Genomic DNA, 20,807 nt, shown 5'->3' on the forward strand with positions numbered 1-20,807 from the left:
AAGGCTTAAAAGCAAATAATCAGCCAGATGTCAACATTTACTTCTACATATCTCCTTTCACCTAACAATCAGCGTACGATAAACCATTTCGTTGATGCTTTCATATCTGCATGTGTGTGCTGAAATAATGAGTGATAATAATCAGATGCCAATGGCTGGAAATACTCTAAAATAAAGTATATATTGTTATAAGATGTCCATCGTTGAATGCTTGTAAGTCTGATGGCATATCAGCTACAGATTCCGTATGTCTGCGTTAAAAGGGGAGTTGGTAAATCTACCTCATCAACCTTCGGGAATTACATTATAGAAAGAGTGCAAACCAAGTGTGTTGCATACGATTGTTATATACCACCCGGTAATAGATATTCAGTCAATCATGGTTCTGTCACGCCTAGACACAATTTGCCCCGACACCGGGCGGTATGCTTGTCATTGACACCCAGTTAATGCTATATAGTTTCGTAGGCAGTCACCCGTACGTCTTACTAAGCCACGGTGAGTGTGGGTCGGTGGCAGAATTTCTCTTCCTTGTGTTAGTAACGGGTGTGGACATATAGACCATTCCATTGATGCTGACCACAATGTCATGGTCAGGGCTTCTGGCACTGCAGGTAAGTTGACAAAATGCTTTAATCAAGTTGTATTCGAGAAAAGGTGTGTAATTGCATCGATCTAATTAAGCTAACATATATATGGGTGGGGTCAATATCACGTGTGCATTTGGATATGGCTTCCTGGTTATAAAACATTATATTTAGTTTATTTTGTAATATTTTATTTTTGTTGATATTTTTTTCTGATGTTGATGAAAAATGAATTTGCTTAAAGATTGCATGATATTCACAGCCTACTTTCACTCTAATAATTTTTTTTCTTATGGGTGTGTCAAAGATCTATTATTTCTTTCTTAGCAAAGGACTCCGGTGATGACAATCATTAAAACGATTTTTGCATATTTGACAATTATTACAATGGCCTTGTCATATGGCTATATACTAGACTGCCTATTTTACTTCGTAGTAATCGATTTGGTAACAGGTTTGATGCTCAGGTATATGGAACACCTGTAACGGATACCCTAGTGCTTCTTCAATGATAAATTAGTGATGCCTCACTTTACAACTAACGTCTTCTGTGCATAGATTAAGGCAAAGGTTGCTTGTGACAGATCTTGACGTTGGATAAGATAAGTAAACAATACGAAAATGTTCAAATCAGTCGTCCTAACCATTGGGATATCCTAACGTGTGGTAGAATAGAGGCAAGTGTGTTCATTCAACCGGAACGTAATGTTTACACTGTTGCTTATATAAACGTGTGTGTCTATTGTTATTCCGCATATATGTACTGACTTAAGTCACTGTCGGTATGGGTGGAGCATTAAAACATTCTAAAGACAGTCCTGATCGTGTCTGCGAAGGAACACGCCCCTGTAGTTGATCCATGGTTTAATGGGTTACGTTTTATACGCCGTACTTTGAGGCAAAAATGCACTGTCAATAGCGTTGTTCGGGCACACCCTTAATGACCCAGCGTGATTTTCTGAGAAACCAACGTGACAATTTTGCTATGGGTGATGGTTTATGGTGCCACTTCACTGATTTCAATTTTTATTTTTTTTTTATTTTTACGATAGGAAAATATATGCAGGGATTACTTACACTTACAATACAACATTTCTTATTATAACAAATAAGGCTTTCTCGTAGATCTTATAGTTTTCATAAGTGCTATAAGAATAAAAAATAACAGTAACAAAAACAGGGGGCCAACTCAATGAAAATGGATTTTTCATACATTTTTCGTATTTTGTGGATGGACTGATGAATATGTAAAACATGTTATTTTTCAGAAAAAACGAGATTTGAAAAATTATCAAAAAATCGGGATATTTAAATCTTTGTTTTATAGTAAATATCCCGATTTTTAAATAATTTTTCAAATCTCGTATTTCTGGAAAAAAATCATATGACTTACATGTATATACAAAAAATGTATGACAACATCCATTTTCATTGAGTTGTGTAACAATACTGTATATAGTATTACGGTTTAGCATGCTCGGATGAGTTTAAATCTTCATGAAATTACAGCTGAGCCTATGTACAGGTGGATTATAGGGCATTGAATCTGTCATAAGTGGTATGGTATTACCAAAAGAACTGAGAGTCCATGCGTAACTATACATTGTCGTAAATGACCTCACATTAAGTTCAACCGCGTGATTCTTGCCCAATCTTATATAATGCACAATAGCATATTGTGGAATGTGACAGTGGGATTAACGGTTCAATAGCAATTAGTTTCCTTTATAAACACTATAGTAAATAATACGACTTAGCTCTAATTCAAGATGATATGTTATATGAACAACCTATCTAGTTTTCGACATGCAAAAGTATATTTATTTGATATTAAATTTATATTGTGTGTCATAATTTCCATAAAGACGAATCAAGAAAAGCATTTCATATGTTTTTCACCCCTAGAAATTACCAGCATTTTTAGAATCGGAATACTAACGGTGCGAAAGGTTAAATTTTACAGAAATAACTCAAATAAGAGCTCAAAATGAAAAAAATGCCAAAACACATTTTGAATACGTATGGTCAGACCATGAAGCCAATTACAAACAGGTGTCTTCAATTTCATTTTTAAATGTTTTGCGGTGATATTTATGATTTTTAGGGCTTTTCACTATTTGTGAAAAGACCTATTGTTTTCGTTAAGTTTCTTATTAGGGCTTTTCACTTTTTGGTGAAAAGACCTATTGTTTTCGTTAAGTTTCTTATTCTTCTTATTATTATTATTCTTATTATTCTTCTTCCTGTTTTTGTGAACGCTCTCTCGGTCAAACGGTAACACACAGGTTAAAAATGATTTCAGTATGTTTTAACCAAACATCTGAAGGTGTTCCATGAACAAAATTAAGTAGGTCAAAAATTCCAAAATGGCCGCCATGACGTAAAACCTTAAAACCACAAAAACTGCTTTAACTCAAAAAATATGAAAGCTATTGCAAATCTGAAGGTATTTTATTGTAGGGAATGAACATATCTAACTTTTACCCATGACATGTTTCCACAAAATATGTCTTGTTAAAAAGCTCGCTAGAGGTCAAAGTTTACAAAAAAGTGACTATTTTTAGAATTTTTTTTATTATTCAATTTTTTCCAAATTTTTTCCATTGCATCGATGCAGTATCTCATTCTGAAGGCTTTGATGTCTTCAAATTAAAAATTAGTCCACTAAATAATTTTTTATGACGTAATTAATATTTAACTAAGATTTTTTTTTCAAATTTCGACAATTATATTTTAAACATCTCCTCTGATTCCACCAGTGCAATCAAGCCCAAACGCACTACAAATCTTCCACTTGTCACCGTGACCAATTCTTGTTAATATGGTGTTGATTCAAATTCAAATATGGCCGCAATGACGGCACTTCCGGTTTAACCTAGACATCCATAACTCGTTAACCACTGAGCCAATTCCTTTCATGTTTTTGTATGTTATGTAGAATAGCATACTGAGAAACTTTGTAATTGTAGATTTTTCTCTAAAATGTCAACTTCCGAATGATCATTGACTCATAATGGAAATTCGCCATTTTCGGTGAAAATCACGAAAAAAATCTTCTTGTCAAGTTCTACATAGTATAGAGGCTTCATGATTAGCATGAAGTAAGCTTAGGTAGTTGACTATCGGGTTTGAAAAAATAAACGAGCTTGACCGTCATCCAAGGTCACAGAGTGCGTGTGATTGTAGAGTTATGAAAATAATCCTGTGAAAATTCAGCTCATTGAGACAGCCGTAGCTCGTTAACCACACAGCCAATTACTTTCATTTTTGGATATGTTATGTAGAATCAAAAATGAAACAATTAGTTTTGTATCATTTTTCTGTTAAACGTCAACTTCCGGTTGGAAATAAGGGACAAAGTTCAAAAATGCAATTTTTTGACAAAATCATTAAAAAATCTTCTCCTCAATTTCTAGAAGGCCTAGAGACCTAATATTAAGCATGGAGCATGCTGACATAAATGCCTACCAAGTTTGTTAATGTGATTGACCTTGACCTATATCAAAGGGCACTCGGGCTAACAATCCTAAAATCTTCAAATGACTTATTGTAAAGTTCTGAAAGGCCTAAGACCTGGTATTAGACTTTTGGTATGTTGAAACTTATAAGCACTACCAAGTGTGTTATGAATGACCTTGAACGGAGTAGCTTTTAGGTGAAAAGCCCGTCAAATTGTCCCGGTGACAATTTCTAGTTCTTATTATTATTATTATTCTTCTTCCTGTTTTTGTGAACGCTCTATCGGTCAAACGGTAAGACATAGGATAAAAAAGATTTCAGTATGTTAAAACTGTGTATCAGAAGGTGATCCATGAACAAAATTAAGTAGGTCAAAATTTCCAAAATGGCCGCCATGACGTAAAACCTAAAAACACAAAATCTGCTATAATTCGAAAAGTATGAAAGCTATTTCAAATCTGAAGGTATTTTATTGTAGGAAATGGAAATATCTAACTTTTACTCAATACATGTTTCCACAAAATATATCTCGTTAAAAAGCTCGCTATTAGGTCAAAGTTTACCAAAAATGACTATATTTAAAAATTTTTTTATTATTCATTTTGTCCCCAACTTTTTTCAATACATCGATTCAGGATGTTATTTTGAAGGTTTTGATGTCTTCAAAAATAAAATTGGTCAACTAATTAATTTTTTATGACGTAATTAATATTTAACTAAGAATTTTTTGCAAATTTCGACAATTATATTTTAAACATCTCCTCTGATTCCACCAGTCCGATCAAGCCCAAACACACACAAGATATTCCATTTATTACCGTGACTAATTCTTGTTAATATGGTGTTGATTCAAATTCAAATATGGCCGCAATGACGTCACTTCCGGTTTAGCCTAGACAGCCATAACTCGTTAACCACTGAGCCAATTTCTTTTATTTTTTTATATGTGATGTAGAATAGCATACTGAAAAACTTTGTAATCGTACATTTTTCTCTAAAATGTCAACTTCTGGTTGTTTATTGACTCATAGTGCAAAATCGCCCTTTTCGGTGAAAATCACGAAAAAAATCTTCTTGTCAAGTTCTACATAGTATAAAGGCTTCATGTTTTGCATGCAGTAAGCTTAGGTAGTTGACTATCGGGTTTGAAAAAATAAACGAGCTTGCCCTTCATCCAAGGTCACAGAGTGCGTGTGATTGTAGAGTTCTGAAAATAATCCTGTAAAAATTCAGCTTATTGAGACAGCCGTAGCTCGTTAACCACAGAGCCAATTACTTTCATTTTTGGATATGTTATGTAGAATCAAAAATGAAACAATTCATTTCGTTACAACTTTTCTGTAAAACGTCAACTTCAGGTTGGAAATAAGGGACAAAGTTCAAAAGTGCAATTTTTCGACAAAATCATTAAAAAATCTTCTTCTCAATTTCTAGAAGGCCTAGAGACCTAATATTAAGCAAAAAAGCATGCTGACATAAATGCCTACCAAGTTTGTTAATTTGATTGACCTTGACCTATACCAAAGGGCACTCGGGCTAACAATCCTAAAATCTTCAAATGACTTATTGTAAAGTTCTGAAAGGCCTAAGACCTGGCATTGGACTTTTGGTACGTTGAAACTAAGCGCTACCAAGTGTTTTATAAATGACCTTGAACGAACTAGCTTTTAGGTGAAAAGCCCGTCAAATTGTCCCGGTGACAATTTCTAGTTATATTTATAATTATAAAGTGACTTATGTGAATATTTTCATCTTCACACACACATACATATATGTATTAAGTATAAAACAAGGACTTTTACAGTGCAAACATGTACTGTAACTAAAGTTTATAAGGCACCATATATTTTGTCTATACCTTTGAATTATTTCCATAACAATTCATCAAACTGTATGGTTCTCAATAGACAACTGAAAGGATAACTCGCTCAGCTATGGCATCTATAAGCTTAGGTAAATATCAGAAGATATAAATACTTGGTATAAGGTCCTCATTGGACTCCAGAATAACGGAAGTAGTAAAACATTAATCTAATGTTATACCCAGACAATAGAATAAGAGTTAATAAAATATTTTTCATTTCAGTCAATTTTATAGAGCAAACAAAAGAATTTAGAAACAGATTAGGTCTACATATAATTTTCTTGTCTATAATCATATACAAAATGTTTTATATTCTTTTATTTCTAAACAACCGTCATCCAGAGGGAGATATATAGAATTCAAACTGTATAAATGCCTCTTCTGACTGAGAGTCGCCAAGAGGCCAAAAATTTGTATAAGAAGGGACATATGTACTGTTTGAATTATATTCTTCAATCATATCTTTGATGTGTTTCTTTAGAAATCATCGAAGACGTTTACCTAATCAGTACAAACTTTTGACCAAGCGCTTGATGACTTTTGCCCAATCACATTCCATGCACAGGAACTGACTCGAATTTCTAACCTCAGCATTGATATATATTTTGTATATATATAAATATATATATAAATTATACTATAGATACTATAACATATATACGCAAATAAATGTTGTATGTCCTTGTGATGGAATCAAATATGAAAAAAAAAGAAAATATTCAATTATGTTAAATTAATGAAGGCAAATTTGTTTAAATATTATACTATAATATATATAAATAATGTTGGTTAGAAATTCGTGCCAGGTCCCTGTTATTCCAAGAGGGTTAGAGGAAACACGACCGTGCCAATAAAAAACATCAATATACCGTATGTTTATTTACTTACGTGGGTCAATATTTTCGCAATTTAAACTAAAATCAAGGAAATAATATTATAACCATTTTAAAATTTTCGCTGTCAGTCTTTCAAGAATTTATTCAACAATTTTTAATATTTCACACTTCTAGTTTTACCCTTTATAGCAATGACCCGCAAAACTTTCGCTGTCAGTCTTTCAAGAATTTATTCAATGATTTTGAATATTTCGCGCATCTATTTTTACCCATCATCGCAATGACCCGCAAAACTTTCGCTGTCAGTCTTTCAAGAATTTATTCAATAATTTTTAATATTTTGCGCGTCTTATCTTACAATGTACCCATCATAGCAATGACCTACAAAATCGCGAAAAGATCATCCTCGCAAAAATTACTGACTATGCATGCCGTATAGCCGGTTATTTTGGCAGGGATGATATTTTCGCCATTTCGCGGGACATTGCTAGGATCGCGAAAATTTGGTCCGCGAAAATTTGAAAAATGGTTGAATGATATCTACCCTTAAATTCATGTCGCGAAAATAAAACGATAATATGATTTTCTCGTTTTTAGATAAAAAAAAATCTTAAATATTGTTTGGTCCGCGAAAACAACCGGCTATATGGTACATGAATAACCGCTGACATTATCTAATCGAACGATCTCCTATGAAAGCTCTTGAAAAATGGTTTCCGAAACAATTTTAGAAGTTGTTTCCTTTTCTTGAAGTAAAAAGACTTTTTATACTGTTCTAACAATTGAAGTCGCAGACTTGGTCAAGTCCTTAACTGACAAGTTAAATGACCACGATATAGTTTCAGCAATCATTTGGATATTCTAGCGGTCTGTGGCTAGTTTATTGTAGTACCAGTCACTAGGCTGTGAAGGAAAAGACCTAAAAGAATGTCATCAACCAAGGATCTACTTTTTATAGGGTTTTCGTAAATATATATTGTGCTTATAATATCCTACGTATTATATATCACGGCTGGATCATTGCTTACAACAGTAGGATTCGCTAGGTTTTGCAATGCTTTATCGCTGATTCGATGGTGAACAGTTGTTAAATATAACATACAAGATCCGGGATGGGAGACTCTGAGATTTTTAAGCATTGCGTGTTATTTCAATCAATACTATACATGCTTTTATGATGCTTTTTGTTGGTTTGGGGATTTATAAGAGACACACATTTATCCATAGCTACAATACCTAGATATAGTCGGTATATTGTCACCGTTTATTTTACGGTTGTCAATGAGTTTATAATTGACAAGAGTTAGACGGCGAATGTGTATATATTTACTTATCAAGTCATGCATAGTTTACTTACCTATAAAGTTGTGACAGTTCCGCTCACAGGCTTTTTCTGGTTCATTACACTTTCATGGATGATTTCAGCTATTTTTCTTTCTTCGGGTAGGTGTGGGACATCGATGTGGATGTGCTGATCCTACATATGTCTGTTAAAGATGGGCGTTGAAAACTAGATATCTGTAAATCAATCGAAAGCAAACACCCCATACAGATGTATTATACACCATCACATGCCCTGAAGTTATTATTTAATTTCATTGAGGAATAGTGTCATTATTTTCTAAAGTGTCACATTTCGAGGTAAATGCACGATTTAATGTTGAAATTAGTTTTTTTTTCGCGGCGAATTTCACATCTACATGTAAAGACTTTTACTGTGATTCAATTCAGCGTTTTAGAGCCATAATTATTCAACTGGGTATGCGTTTGAAACATTTTTGATTAAATTAGTTTTCGTGATGTTTTAACGAAATTAAATCGAATGCAAAAATTAAGTATGTTCTTTCAAAGCATTTGTCATATTTTTCGGCCTGTCTCCTAACGTTTACTGAATATAAATAATAATGTACATTTAAGTCGCTTTCGCGGATACCTATTTCATATAAATTCTTCAAATGCACTTACTTGCTGATTCCTCTTCATGCGATCAGTACCATCTCCAGTATTGTCTTTCTTTAAACTAACGTTTTCCACAACCATCCTGTCTTCATTCTTTAACTGTGCTTAAACGTATTTATCATTGCGGTGCGGGTCCCGTACAAGTGACTAGGTTACTACGTTTTTTGGTTTGAAAACGTATAGTATATTATTCTTATTTCGATATATGTACATACAAATAGGATATATTTGGATTTGAAAACAAGCTCAAAACTTATATAAATTCCTATCCCACAATAATAATTTTGAACATCTGGTTAAACCCGTCTAACTAGTAAAGACAAACTCTATTCTGAAACAGGTTAGTTACCTATTGAACCTAGACGTAATAAACATGAAACAATTATGTTCCGAAAAAATGTTCATGGACTCGTTCCTCAGTTTCTTCAGGACATGTTCCTTTCCCGGAATAATCGAATACACGATTATAATACACGTGTTGGCAATAACTTTCGACCTATCGCTTGTCGAACAATTGCATATTAAATCTCGTTTTTAAATAGACTCGAAATACATTTAAATGAATCTATCATCAGGGTTCCTACTATTCCTACTAGCGGTTGCGGGAAGGTGGTGTACAGTACGTACAATATCCTTTGGAAGTGTTACGTCTCATACCTTGTAGCATCCTCGATACTCCAGGGGTTCCGATCACTTACGATCTCTACACCCCTGGACTATCTCATAGTGAAATTGAAGGCAGCTCAGCGGAAAACATTTGACCAATCACAGACCAGCAAAGATTTCCTTTGAAAACTACAGAGAGAGCAACGCCTAACATCAAAGCCACACAGTCAACCACAGTGTACCGTTATACGGCTCTTTTGATGTACATCAAAGGACTAAATTACCTGTTCTATTCTGTTGCCTCCAGTTTTACGATGAGATAGTCCAGGGGTGTAGAGATCGTAAGTGATCGGAACCCCTGGAGTATAGAGGATGACCTTGTAGAAACTCCCCGGACTTTCCCGGAGCCAGTCGTATTTTTTCTTTCCGATTGGTCCATTTTTGTTCTTCGGAACAAATCAGTGCGAAAACAAGAAATAGTTGATGCCATCCTCGATACTCCAGGGGTTCCGATCACTTACGATCTCTACACCCCTGGACTATCTCATAGTGAAATTGAAGGCAGCTCAGCTGAAAACATTTGACCAATCACAGGCCAGCAAAGATTTCCTTTGAAGACTACAGAGAGAGCGACGCCTAACATCAAAGCCACACAGTCAACCAATGTGTACCGTTATACGGTTCTTTTGATGTACATCAAATGATTAAATTACTTGTTCTATTCTGTTGCCTCCAGTTTTACCATGAGATAGCCCAGGGGTGTAGAGATCGTAAGTGATCGGAACCCCTGGAATATCGAGGATGAGTTGATGCATGACTATCATTTACGCAATTTCCTATGTGTCATTTATTGTAGGATGGTTCCGAATAAACTGTTCTGCAAATTTGTGAACGCAAAGAAATTATCTCCGCATTTAGTGTATATATCAATAATTTTGTTCCATTTGTAGGTGCTGCTTGCCACGCCTTTCGTTGAAGCCCAGTTTTCTCTCACCTGTCCAACAGGTAAGTAATACTCCTTAGGACAATGATCCAAATCAATATTGATGCAGGGTATAGGTCTGATCATTCTTTTCCAAAGATTGTTTTAAAATGTAATGAATTCAAAAAAGGTAAAGGGCTAAAAAGGGTAAAATTTAACAACTCATTCATACATGATCAAGAATATTTGAACCTGGTAAATAATACAATTAAATAATACAATTAAATTGGTGAAAGCACAGTACTGTTTGCCAATATATAATCTTGACTCTATTGATAATATTCAGGATAGCAGCCTACAATTTATAATAAATGATCAACTGTTTCTTGAGACACTTTTAATGGAAATAAGAGGAAGAACAATATCTTATTCATCTTTTAAAAAGAAACAAAAGAATTTAAGAGAAAACAATCTGAAAGAAGATATAAGTAAACTTGAAAATCAAACTGCTGTTGATATAGATCTAGATGAATTGAATTGAAAAAAAGAAGGAATTAGAAGAGATTCGGTTGGAAAAACTTAAAAGTAGTGTAATTCGGTCAAAAGATTTATGGATAAAAGAAGGGGAAAAGCATACTGCAATATTTTTTAAATATAGAAAGTAGAAATTATGTATCAAAATTTATTCCAAACTTGAGAAAGAAAATGGAGAGTTTATCACTAATCAAGATGAAATTCTTAGTGAAGTTAAATCCTTTTATGAACAATTATACTCTGTTGACAAGAACATTGAGGAAGTAGATTTAGAAGAATTTAAAAAGGTTGTGAAGTTCCAAAATTAAATAATACAGAATCTTCGAGTATGGAGGGTCAAATAACGTTTGAAGAAGCATCAACAACTCTTAAAAATATGAAAAATAATAAAAGTCTGGGATCGGATGGATACACTTCAGAGTTTTTCAAATGTTTTTGAAGTAAAATGGGGCTTTTCGTTGTTTGTTCTATTAATTATGGGTACTTAAATTGTCAACTTTCAATTACACAACGTCAGGGCATTATCACCTGTATTCCAAAGCCAAACAAATCAAGATACTGTATTAAAAACTGGCGTCCAATTTCTACATTGTATATAAAATAGCTTCTGGACCAATAGCTAACAGGATTAAAAATATTTTGGGTAAAATTTTAAATTCAGACCAGACAGGTTTTATTTCTGAACGATATTTAGGAGAAAATACAAGATTTATTTATGACATGATGCAATACACTGAGGAATATGATATCCCTGGAATGTTGTTAATAATTGATTTCGAAAAAGCTTTTGACTCCGTTTCCTGGAAATTTATTGATAAAACTCTGAAATACTTTTATTTTGGAAATAGTTTAAGAAATTGGATAAAAGTTTTACATCATAATGCTAGCTCTGCAATTAATCAAGGAGGTAATTTGTCTTCATTTTTTAATATTATGCGCGGTTGTCGTCAAGGCGATCCAATCGCCCCTTATATTTTTATCATCTGTGCAGAAGTCTTAGCTACTCGTATTAGAAATAACAGAAACATTGTTGGTATAAATATAGAAAATTGTAGTATTTTAAATTCTCAATATGCTGATGATACTTCTCTAATACTTGATGGATCTGAAAACTCTTTGAAGGCAGCTGTTACAGAATTAAATAGTTATGCCAAAATTTCAGGACTTAAAATAAATAGTAAAAAAGTAGTGATAAACTTATTCCGAGCTTGAACTTGCAATGGGGAGTTACTAAATTTACACTTCTTGGTATTGACTTTCATGTTGATCTTCATAAAATACCAAAATTGAACTTTGATAAAAACTTTAAAAAAATGTTTGTATTAAAAAATTTAATACAAACATGGAACAAAAGGAAAATATCTCCTATTGGTAGAGTGTGTATCATAAAATCTCTCTTAATTTCTCAGTTAAATCATCTTTTTATTTCACTTCCAAATCCAGATGAAAATTTTGTAAAACATCTTAACACAGTTCTTTTTAATTTTCTTTGGAATAGCAACTCAGATAAAGTTAAGCGAGATGTAGTTATCCAGAATTATATAGATGGAGGTTTGATAATGATTCATCTTTCATCGTTTATAGACTCGTTAAAGATAGGATGGATAAGAAGAATTTTTAGATCAACTGGTAAATGGCAAATGATTCTAAAAACTAAAGTAAACTTTCTTCATTTGGCAAACTGTGGAAGTGAATATCTAAATAAAATTTTATCTAATTGTAAGAATGATTTTCGGAAGGGTGTATTTACAGCATGGTTCAAACTAAGATTAAAGGATAACCAATTAGAAGCGGAAAAACACTCTGTTTTTAAGACACCAATTTGGTACAATAAAAACATTATTGTTGGAAATAAAACGATTTTCTACCAATCATGGATTAGAAAGGGAATTTCAATTATACAAGACCTGTTAAAAAAAGACCTGTTACCACCAATCTCTACCATTACCTTACCGTACCATCAATCTCTACCATTACCTTACCGTACCAAAAATCTCTGCTATTACCTTACCGTACCAAAAATCTCTACCATTACCTTACCGTACCAAAAATCTCTACCATTACCTTACCGTACCACCAATCTCTACCATTACCTCACCGTACCACCAATCTCTACCATTACCTTACCGTACCACCAATCTCTACCATTACCTTACCGTACCACCAATCTCTACCATTACCTTACCGTACCACCAATCTCTACCATTACCTTACCGTACCACCAATCTCTACCATTACCTTACCGTACCACCAATCTCTACCATTACCTTACCGTACCAAAAATCTCTGCTATTACCTTACCGTACCACCAATCTCTACCATTACCTTACCGTACCACTAATCTCTACCATTACCTTACCGTACCACCAATCTCTACCATTACCTTACCGTACCACCTTACCGTACCAACAATCTCTACCATTACCTTACCGTACCGACAATCTCTACCATTACCTTACCGTACCGACAATATCAATAATTATATTAATACATGTACCCTACCAAATTCTACTAGAAGCTTGCCATCTCAAGGAATATATTTAAATTAAACTTTACAATTATCTCAAAGATGCTTCACCGCTGAGAGGCCATAAACGATACTTACTACTAAGACAATAATTGGTGTTTACCCATGTACATTTATGTCTAATTAAGACAAACAAATGATATAAAATAACTGTTTTGCTTTTTTTGAATGTGCAATCAGCACTTCATTCCAAAGAGGGCATATTGTCATGGACTTTTTTTCGGGACTCAATTTTGTTCAATATTTTTATCTTGAAGTAAAATAAGAAACTCAAACTTTTCATTGGTGGTAAAAGGGTAAAGTAAGTAAATTTTTTAACCGAAGAAAAATACTTATTCGTCTGCTACTGATTTTGATTACCGTAGCATATCTTGGTTATTCTTTCGATAACTACCACTCTCCAATACCGCTCCAATATCTACCAATTACCTACCAAACGTATCGTACTATCTTTCTAGTATCACTCAATTCCACCAATCTCCGATATCAGTCAATTATACAAAGTTACTTTCCTTACGATCTCTAAATTCAAATTTCATTTTGATTTCTATTTCAGGCTACCAGATGAAGGATACGTACTGTTACAAGACAGCGTATACCCCGTTAAACTGGTATAAGGCCTCCGAAGCATGTCAAAGGTAGGTATATCTTTCAAGGACTTTTGACAGGTATTCTTTGTTTTACTTTTTTTTTTTATTCATGACCATTACCCTAGATTAACTTGCAGGTGTTGGGTACATACATCCTTTGGGTGTTTTGGTCCATGTTTCAGACATTTCCCATTCACCCCTTAAAATCATAATGGGCTCTCCTAGCCTTTGAATTAGAAGAGTTCAAATGCGTCTTCAGTGGTCACAAAATGTTTAGAATCCGAGGTTTACTGAGGGTTTTTACCACAATTTGTGATCCCGATGGAGCACGTGTAAACGGGCTCCATTATCATTATACCCTCATAACCTCAACAAAAAATAAAAATGTATTCCTTATTTTTACAGTTTTTTCACGTAAATGAATATTATTTATTCTCGCGGCAGTTGCATATCTTTTATCTAAAATACCCATATTTTTCCTCTCCCGTCATCGTCAACGAATTCGACTGAACAGCTGATTGGAATCGAATCATTCATATGTTCCCACCAAAAATGGGGTCATGGCCCCACGTTGCTACGCCATCGACTATTCCCGTAACAATAGAATCTGTCCTATCATTATACACTGATAATGATAATACTAGAAAGCATGATTATTGAGTCCATGTCAGTGCAAACTGTAAATATTCTTTTTTTTTTTTTTTTTTTTTTTTTTTTTTTGTAAACTGTAAATATTCTTATATATCCTCCATATCCACATATGAATTCTAACTTCATTTCATACCTCGACGTTTGTTCTATGGCAATTTTACCATTATAATATTCCGCCATTTTGAAAGAAGTTTGACAAAACTGCGAATAAAAGTCAATTATCCATGAAACAAATCTCGTTGTTTTCATCATTTGTTTCTGAAAAGGAAAGTTTACATTTTACCGAGTGATTGTAATTTTGTTGACGCAATGACGTCACGAGACTGTATTGTATCGATATATACAAATATAATACAGCCTCGGACGACATGGGCAACGTCGCTTGAAAATAATGACACGGGATAGACCAGTATGTTATTTGCCCGTGATATTGACGGTGAAATCAGGAAACAATTAACAGTATAAAACAATTCTATTTAGTCTATCGTTATATTATAATACATTTACAAAAAGGCAAAAAAATAGAAGCGATTCCTGTTCAAGTCAAGAATAAAAAAAAAACCAAATCTGAAATCGAATCATATGATAGCCACTCCCACTGTTATAGATATGTTGTCAACATATAGTCACATTGTATACATCATTGTACCTGTTTTGTCACATACTCTCGGATCTGCGGAACTGTGCACATTTATCAGTGCGTTGTGCACGTGATACATTGTAGCTGCAATATTGTAGCTCGAAAGACTTTTAGGCAGAAAATGGTGTGGTCTTTAGAGCTACAATTGGTGCCTACTACTGCTAATGGAGCAAAGTAATGATTATGCAAACCATTATAAAACGTTTGTTTGCATTTCATCTTACTTGTTCGATATCGCTTACTTGCTAGGCAGTAAAGCCGAACCACATGAATTATTAAATTCTCACCGAGGCATTATATTTTTACGTAATACATATGAAGGTCTTTCTGAAGGGAATATTTACGGCAAGTCCAGAAATTGTGAATATGACGTCGTGTGAGCGGTACAGTAGATATTAAGAATTGTAGTTACGGAAGCGTATTAGGCTCACGTACGAAAATACTTTTTAGGATAGCGAAAATATTTTATTTGGCGGCCGTCAGATTATTAAGTGGCGGCCGCCAAATAATTATCAAGTGGCCGATTCGCTATCCTAAAAATTATTTTCGTACGTGAGCCTAATACGCTTGCGTAGTTATGTTTGTTTTGGACAAAAATAAAATGTAAATGCATGCAAACCTACAAAAAATATAGAAAACTGTGCCGTACATATTCGTTCTATGCACGTGATGAATGCGCTAGAAATATCACGTCTTGTCTGCGTGCTCAGCCCAAAACAAGAATGGTGTGGTACATTCGAATTTCCTTATACGTTCAGTGCAGTCTTACCAAGTGAAGTTGCACGGTGCGCGTGCCCGGGGTGTGACCTCTCAATTTAGAAAATTTTCCGCTGTTCGGCGCATTTTCTAAAACGTTCAAGTATGCAACACCTTTAATTATAAAAATTAATACACATCAACTAGACTGTTTTTGAAGTTTTTATCCTTGCATGTCTTATACATACATTCTCAAATGTTATCTCGAACGATCTAAGAAGTAATACATAACTATTTTTATACATGTATCAATATATCCAATGCTTCGCTGTCGATTGTTTTACCGTCGATATTCGCATTCTTGAAAAAGAAGTTACTGCGTGAAACGCAATTGAAACTTTTGAAACTGTGAACGGCAACTAGAAGACAAGTCGCACATGTCTATGTATACAGTAGGCCTATATGTAGAAGATAGTGGGGTGGTTGTTTGAAATGTAGAGGGCCGGTACCTTTGCTTCCCTATTTACGTTTCACCTTCCTACGTCATAACAAATTTCAACAAATATAGATCTAGTGCGTCTTGTTTACACCAAAGAGGAAATTTCGATGACTAGTGTAGGCCTACGTTACGTAACGCCACGGATAGGATCGCCATCTTGGATCCAAATGTTACGTGCACGTTTCGGTTTTCCGCTAGGTTGCGCTCCGCTCACTGCTGATGAGGCGGGAACCTGTCTCAACCGGAATCATTCCGTAATATTAATAGACCTATATACGTTGGTGTTGGGCCTCGTACCCGTAAACGAATTATACGTCACGGTATGTTAAACCCCTCAACGCCATAGGTGACGCGTAAAAAAGGAAGGCTAAAAACGCGTACGTGCGATTAAAACGAAGACATACCAGGTAGACGTGTTACAACAAACAAGTGTGCCAGGAAGTGGCCAGCATATTAGCATGGGCCTTTATTGAAACATTGTTTAATTCAATATTGCATATTTTTTTATCGCTTTTCTAATTTTGTATACCTATTTTAGCATGGTGAAATTGTAGCGAAGAAATAAAAAACTATGAATTACGATTTATTATTAAAGATCGATATACATATTTAGCCCAATATCACCAGTATGAAAATATCCTAAATTTCTACATCAAAAACAAAAACTTAAAAGATTGAACGAAAGGTATTGAAATTAAACTACTGCTGAAATAAGTTTACGTTTACTTTATGCTTTATATGATAGAGCCTAACAATGGGACGAATGTGTTATTGCTGTTTTCTGTTTCAGTGAGGGGAGTCAGCTGGTGTGGATTGTTGACTGGGATGAGAACGAATATGTGAAAACTTTGCTTAGTGCAGCACCACAGAATATGTACTGGACAGGTATACAACATTGTTTTTTGTTACTTTGTAAAACCCCTCCCCCCAAACTTTTTGGAAAGGGGAGCAAACCAAACATGTCTTTTTGTCCTCCTCCGCCCCTTCTACTTTTTGTCATTTGAAATTAAAAACTTTTCATATCACCAAAAAAAGGTTAGGAAGTTTTGATAAAATATCTTTAAAATTAGCTATCAACCACTTCATCCATTTGCAACAGAAAAACAGTATTACAGTGTACTAAGTTTTGTGTGGATGGGGGTGAAGGGGATGGAGGGGGTTGGGAAAGGGGAATGAAAAGGGTGCATGTATATAATTTTTTTAATGAAATTCTATCTTTTTCAACCCTAATCCCACCTCTTAAATTGTGCTTACATTTATTATTTAAAATATTAATATGTTGTATCAATACAGTATCAATAGAATTCATTTCCACCCCTTTTTTGTATAACAGGTTTGAAGAAGCAAGGATCTAACTGGAGATGGGAAGGCAATTCAGAAGACTACAACCTATATTATGGTTTCTGGGAAGATATGCAGCCTGATGAAGTTTCGATTAACGCCACATGTGTTGCTGGTGTTGTGAATGGCGACTGGACAGTTGCACCCACTTGTGACAGAAATTGGCTGCCTTTCATTTGCAAGACAATGGCTTATCCACAAAGTAAGCCAGTTCCTTGCGGGGCATTTGAATTTGGAATTTTACATTGTAAATGGTGAAATTGGGAATATATGTTATTTAAGCATGCTAAAATGCCATAATTTCTCAAAAAAAAATCATTTCAGCTACTTGTATACTAAAGAATTTTTTTTCATGTTTTGATAAGAAATTTGACTACCGATTGTGAAACATTATACTGAGGAACAAATTTCCACACTTACGACAACATTGCAGTATATGGCTATTCATTTCTCCCAGTTTTCACTTAGCTATTTCAATCCTAGAAGAGACACAAATTTTTGGTTCTTATATGCAGACACTTACATATGTGAAATACTGTATCAAGATCAATGACTAAAACGTCTTGTGACTCAACCTGATTTTAGATATGTGTGACTGTGTAACAACAAATTGTATTGCCTATGATAATTACATATATAGAATAAACTACTCAATCAATGCAGATAATTTGTCTATATTTTAGTACGTACATAATTCAATGGATATGTTGCTACATGAATAGTAGTCTTGAAGCATCAAAAAATAACTCTTGGTAGATTGCAGTACAACAGACAGCATTTCATCCACCGATAAACATACTTCAAGGCTGTTGAAAAAATAAACTTAGATCGAAAATTAGTTGCCTCAAGTAATCTTTATCTGGGTTATGGGTTCACCACAGATTGATCTACTTGTGATGTGACATCAACGTTAGGACTAGTATGATGACAAAAAATTATGATGTTGGGTCTAATCGTACTCAGATTAATTTTACAATCCCGTAACTGATATTGAGAATGGATTTAATTTTTCCAGCTTCATTTAAATGCAGCAGAGGACCTGCAATCAGCGCCAGACATACCTGTGATGGCTTTAACGACTGTGAGGACGGATCAGATGAAGTAAATTGTAACATCAGTAAGTAATTGAGTAGGTAAACATACAGGTAAACTCAGGTATGGCAAGGCAAAGTTAATTGGACGAAGCAATATGATGTCTCTACTCCGCTGTGTTTCACAAGTAATTCACAAGAAAATGTGATGTAAGCTTACAGCGACAGCAGACTGGCACAGATATTGGTAGAATAAATGTTACTAGGTATATAGATAGATATTAAAATAACATGAAAACCTTCCATAACATTGGTTTTTTTTTGGTCGAATCTACAGCCGAACTTCGGCTGTTTCCCCTAGCCAAAAAATGCCTTATTTTCCCAATTTTGAAATCAAATTTCCCAATAAAAACTGATCAAATTCAGTGACTTTTGTGTTAATAATTTGTAATAGATTTTCATTCCTAAAATGTGGAAATATAGTCTTCATTACTTAAACAAATAATTTGGGATTAGAAACAATTTCTATTTCACAAAATGAAAACAAAATCGAAATGAGCATAAACTAGGTCGCAAGGTGCACCTTCAGTTCAGAGACGTTTTACAGACTTTCAAGCTGATAAAAACAATAGTTAACTGCTTTTAAGTTATATTACAATGTTTCTAAGGTTAACCTACATTTTTAGTCGTATAATTATAATTTTTTCGACATAACCAAGGAGTTTTTCTGTGTAAAACGATCTCTGTTCAAGGTAGGAAGTAGCACTTGGGATCTAATCATGGAGCCGGAATCCGGTTTCCGGAATTCAGGAATTTAGAAAAAATGTAAAAGTGAAACGAAAAAAAAACGTTTTAAAAATGCAAAAAGTGCTGAAAATTAATTGTTTTATTTTTCTTCTAATTATAGAAGTAAAATATCCTGTGAAATAGCATTAGAAATTTTTATTAGATAATTCTCAAGTTTTTGATTTTCAATTTTCTAGTAAGTACAGAACTGCGAAAAAAAATATGGTATTTTTTGGGGGCAATGGAATTCAATTTTGGGCAATTGCAAGGTAATAGTTGGGCCCTACTTGCCTGGGGCAAGTAGTTTTGAAAAATTTTTACACCCCTGAAATTTTTCCCAATTTCTTCCAAATTCCGAGTTATTTTCCCAATTGAAAAGGCATGGGCTGTTGAAAATAATAAGTGAAAAAAACACTGCATAACTTGACAATATACTTGGCTTTGACCTCCTTTAGGTTTTAGAAAGGGACCAAACAGGTACAAACAATAGGTAACTCCTCAAATCTTTGATGAAATAAACTTTATCGTGTTCTCATTTTGACTTTGCTGGGCTTTACAAGCCAGGTGAGCAATACAGGACCAATGAGCCTCTTTATGTACTGAATCTTATAAACGATATTGAAAACCCTGGTACTATATATACTTAAAGTTGTTAAAGGGACATAACCAATGTGAATTAAATTTCTATAAAATAAATAAATTAATTCAACACCAGGTACATGGCCACCTCGACTTTCATAGCTACAGGATAGTCTAAATTCTCCAACAAAAGATTATATAATATAGATGCATCTGAAACGGTCAATAGGATAAAAACTTATTCTGCTGGACAGATGTGATTGTCGACATTGACCACAGTGGACATTGTGTACCGGTTACAGTATGACCTCCGGCATAGAAAAGCCACTTATACTTACCGTAGAATTGACTACTCCGAAGATTTCATAGGTGACACTCTTAATTGGCTAACCATAGGGGTCATGCTGAGGTGACCCCGAACGGAGAGTTGTTAGATCTTGTATTGGAGCGTATCATAAGGCATAGTAGAAGTGGAGCGGAATTACAAGTCCAATTTTAATTAGATTTTTATAATAACTACAGGTAATTATATAACTGCTTTTGTTTTCAGACCCTTACTGTAACTGGTACTAGCACAAATTCAATGGGCACACAGTCAATTTACCTATCGCGCGGATAAGACATGTTTGGTTCACATTGAAGGCAAATATTGGGAAAGAATAAAAAGGTAAAATAAATAGGAAAGGTTACGGTATTATAA

The 20,807-nt window shown here is 34.2% G+C and overlaps 1 protein-coding gene across 1 annotated transcript; it reads left to right on the top strand.

The window, feature by feature from the left end:
* The first annotated feature begins 455 nt into the window (after positions 1–455).
* LOC138323521 (perlucin-like protein) lies at positions 456–20,764 on the top strand. The gene is made up of 7 exons (XM_069268177.1): positions 456–614; positions 10,262–10,316; positions 13,851–13,932; positions 17,161–17,255; positions 17,704–17,913; positions 18,727–18,828; positions 20,658–20,764. Exons 1-7 carry the CDS (start codon positions 573–575, stop codon positions 20,678–20,680), a joined length of 609 nt encoding a protein of 202 aa, XP_069124278.1. The 5' UTR covers positions 456–572; the 3' UTR covers positions 20,681–20,764.
* Positions 20,765–20,807: the final 43 nt, after the last annotated feature.

Source organism: Argopecten irradians, chromosome 5, assembly GCF_041381155.1.
Source record: "Argopecten irradians isolate NY chromosome 5, Ai_NY, whole genome shotgun sequence".
Classification (NCBI taxonomy): domain Eukaryota; kingdom Metazoa; phylum Mollusca; class Bivalvia; order Pectinida; family Pectinidae; genus Argopecten; species Argopecten irradians.

What these genes read in the sequence shown, in the direction of transcription:
- LOC138323521 (XM_069268177.1), top strand. Translation starts at nt 573, where the DNA reads ATGCTGACCACAATGTCATGGTCAGGGCTTCTGGCACTGCAG. An exon ending in GCCTCCGAAGCATGTCAAAG is followed by an intron (nt 13,933 to 17,160) that starts GTAGGTATATCT and finishes TTTCTGTTTCAG; the next exon opens with TGAGGGGAGTCAGCTGGTGT. An exon ending in TGAAGTAAATTGTAACATCA is followed by an intron (nt 18,829 to 20,657) that starts GTAAGTAATTGA and finishes TTTTGTTTTCAG; the next exon opens with ACCCTTACTGTAACTGGTAC.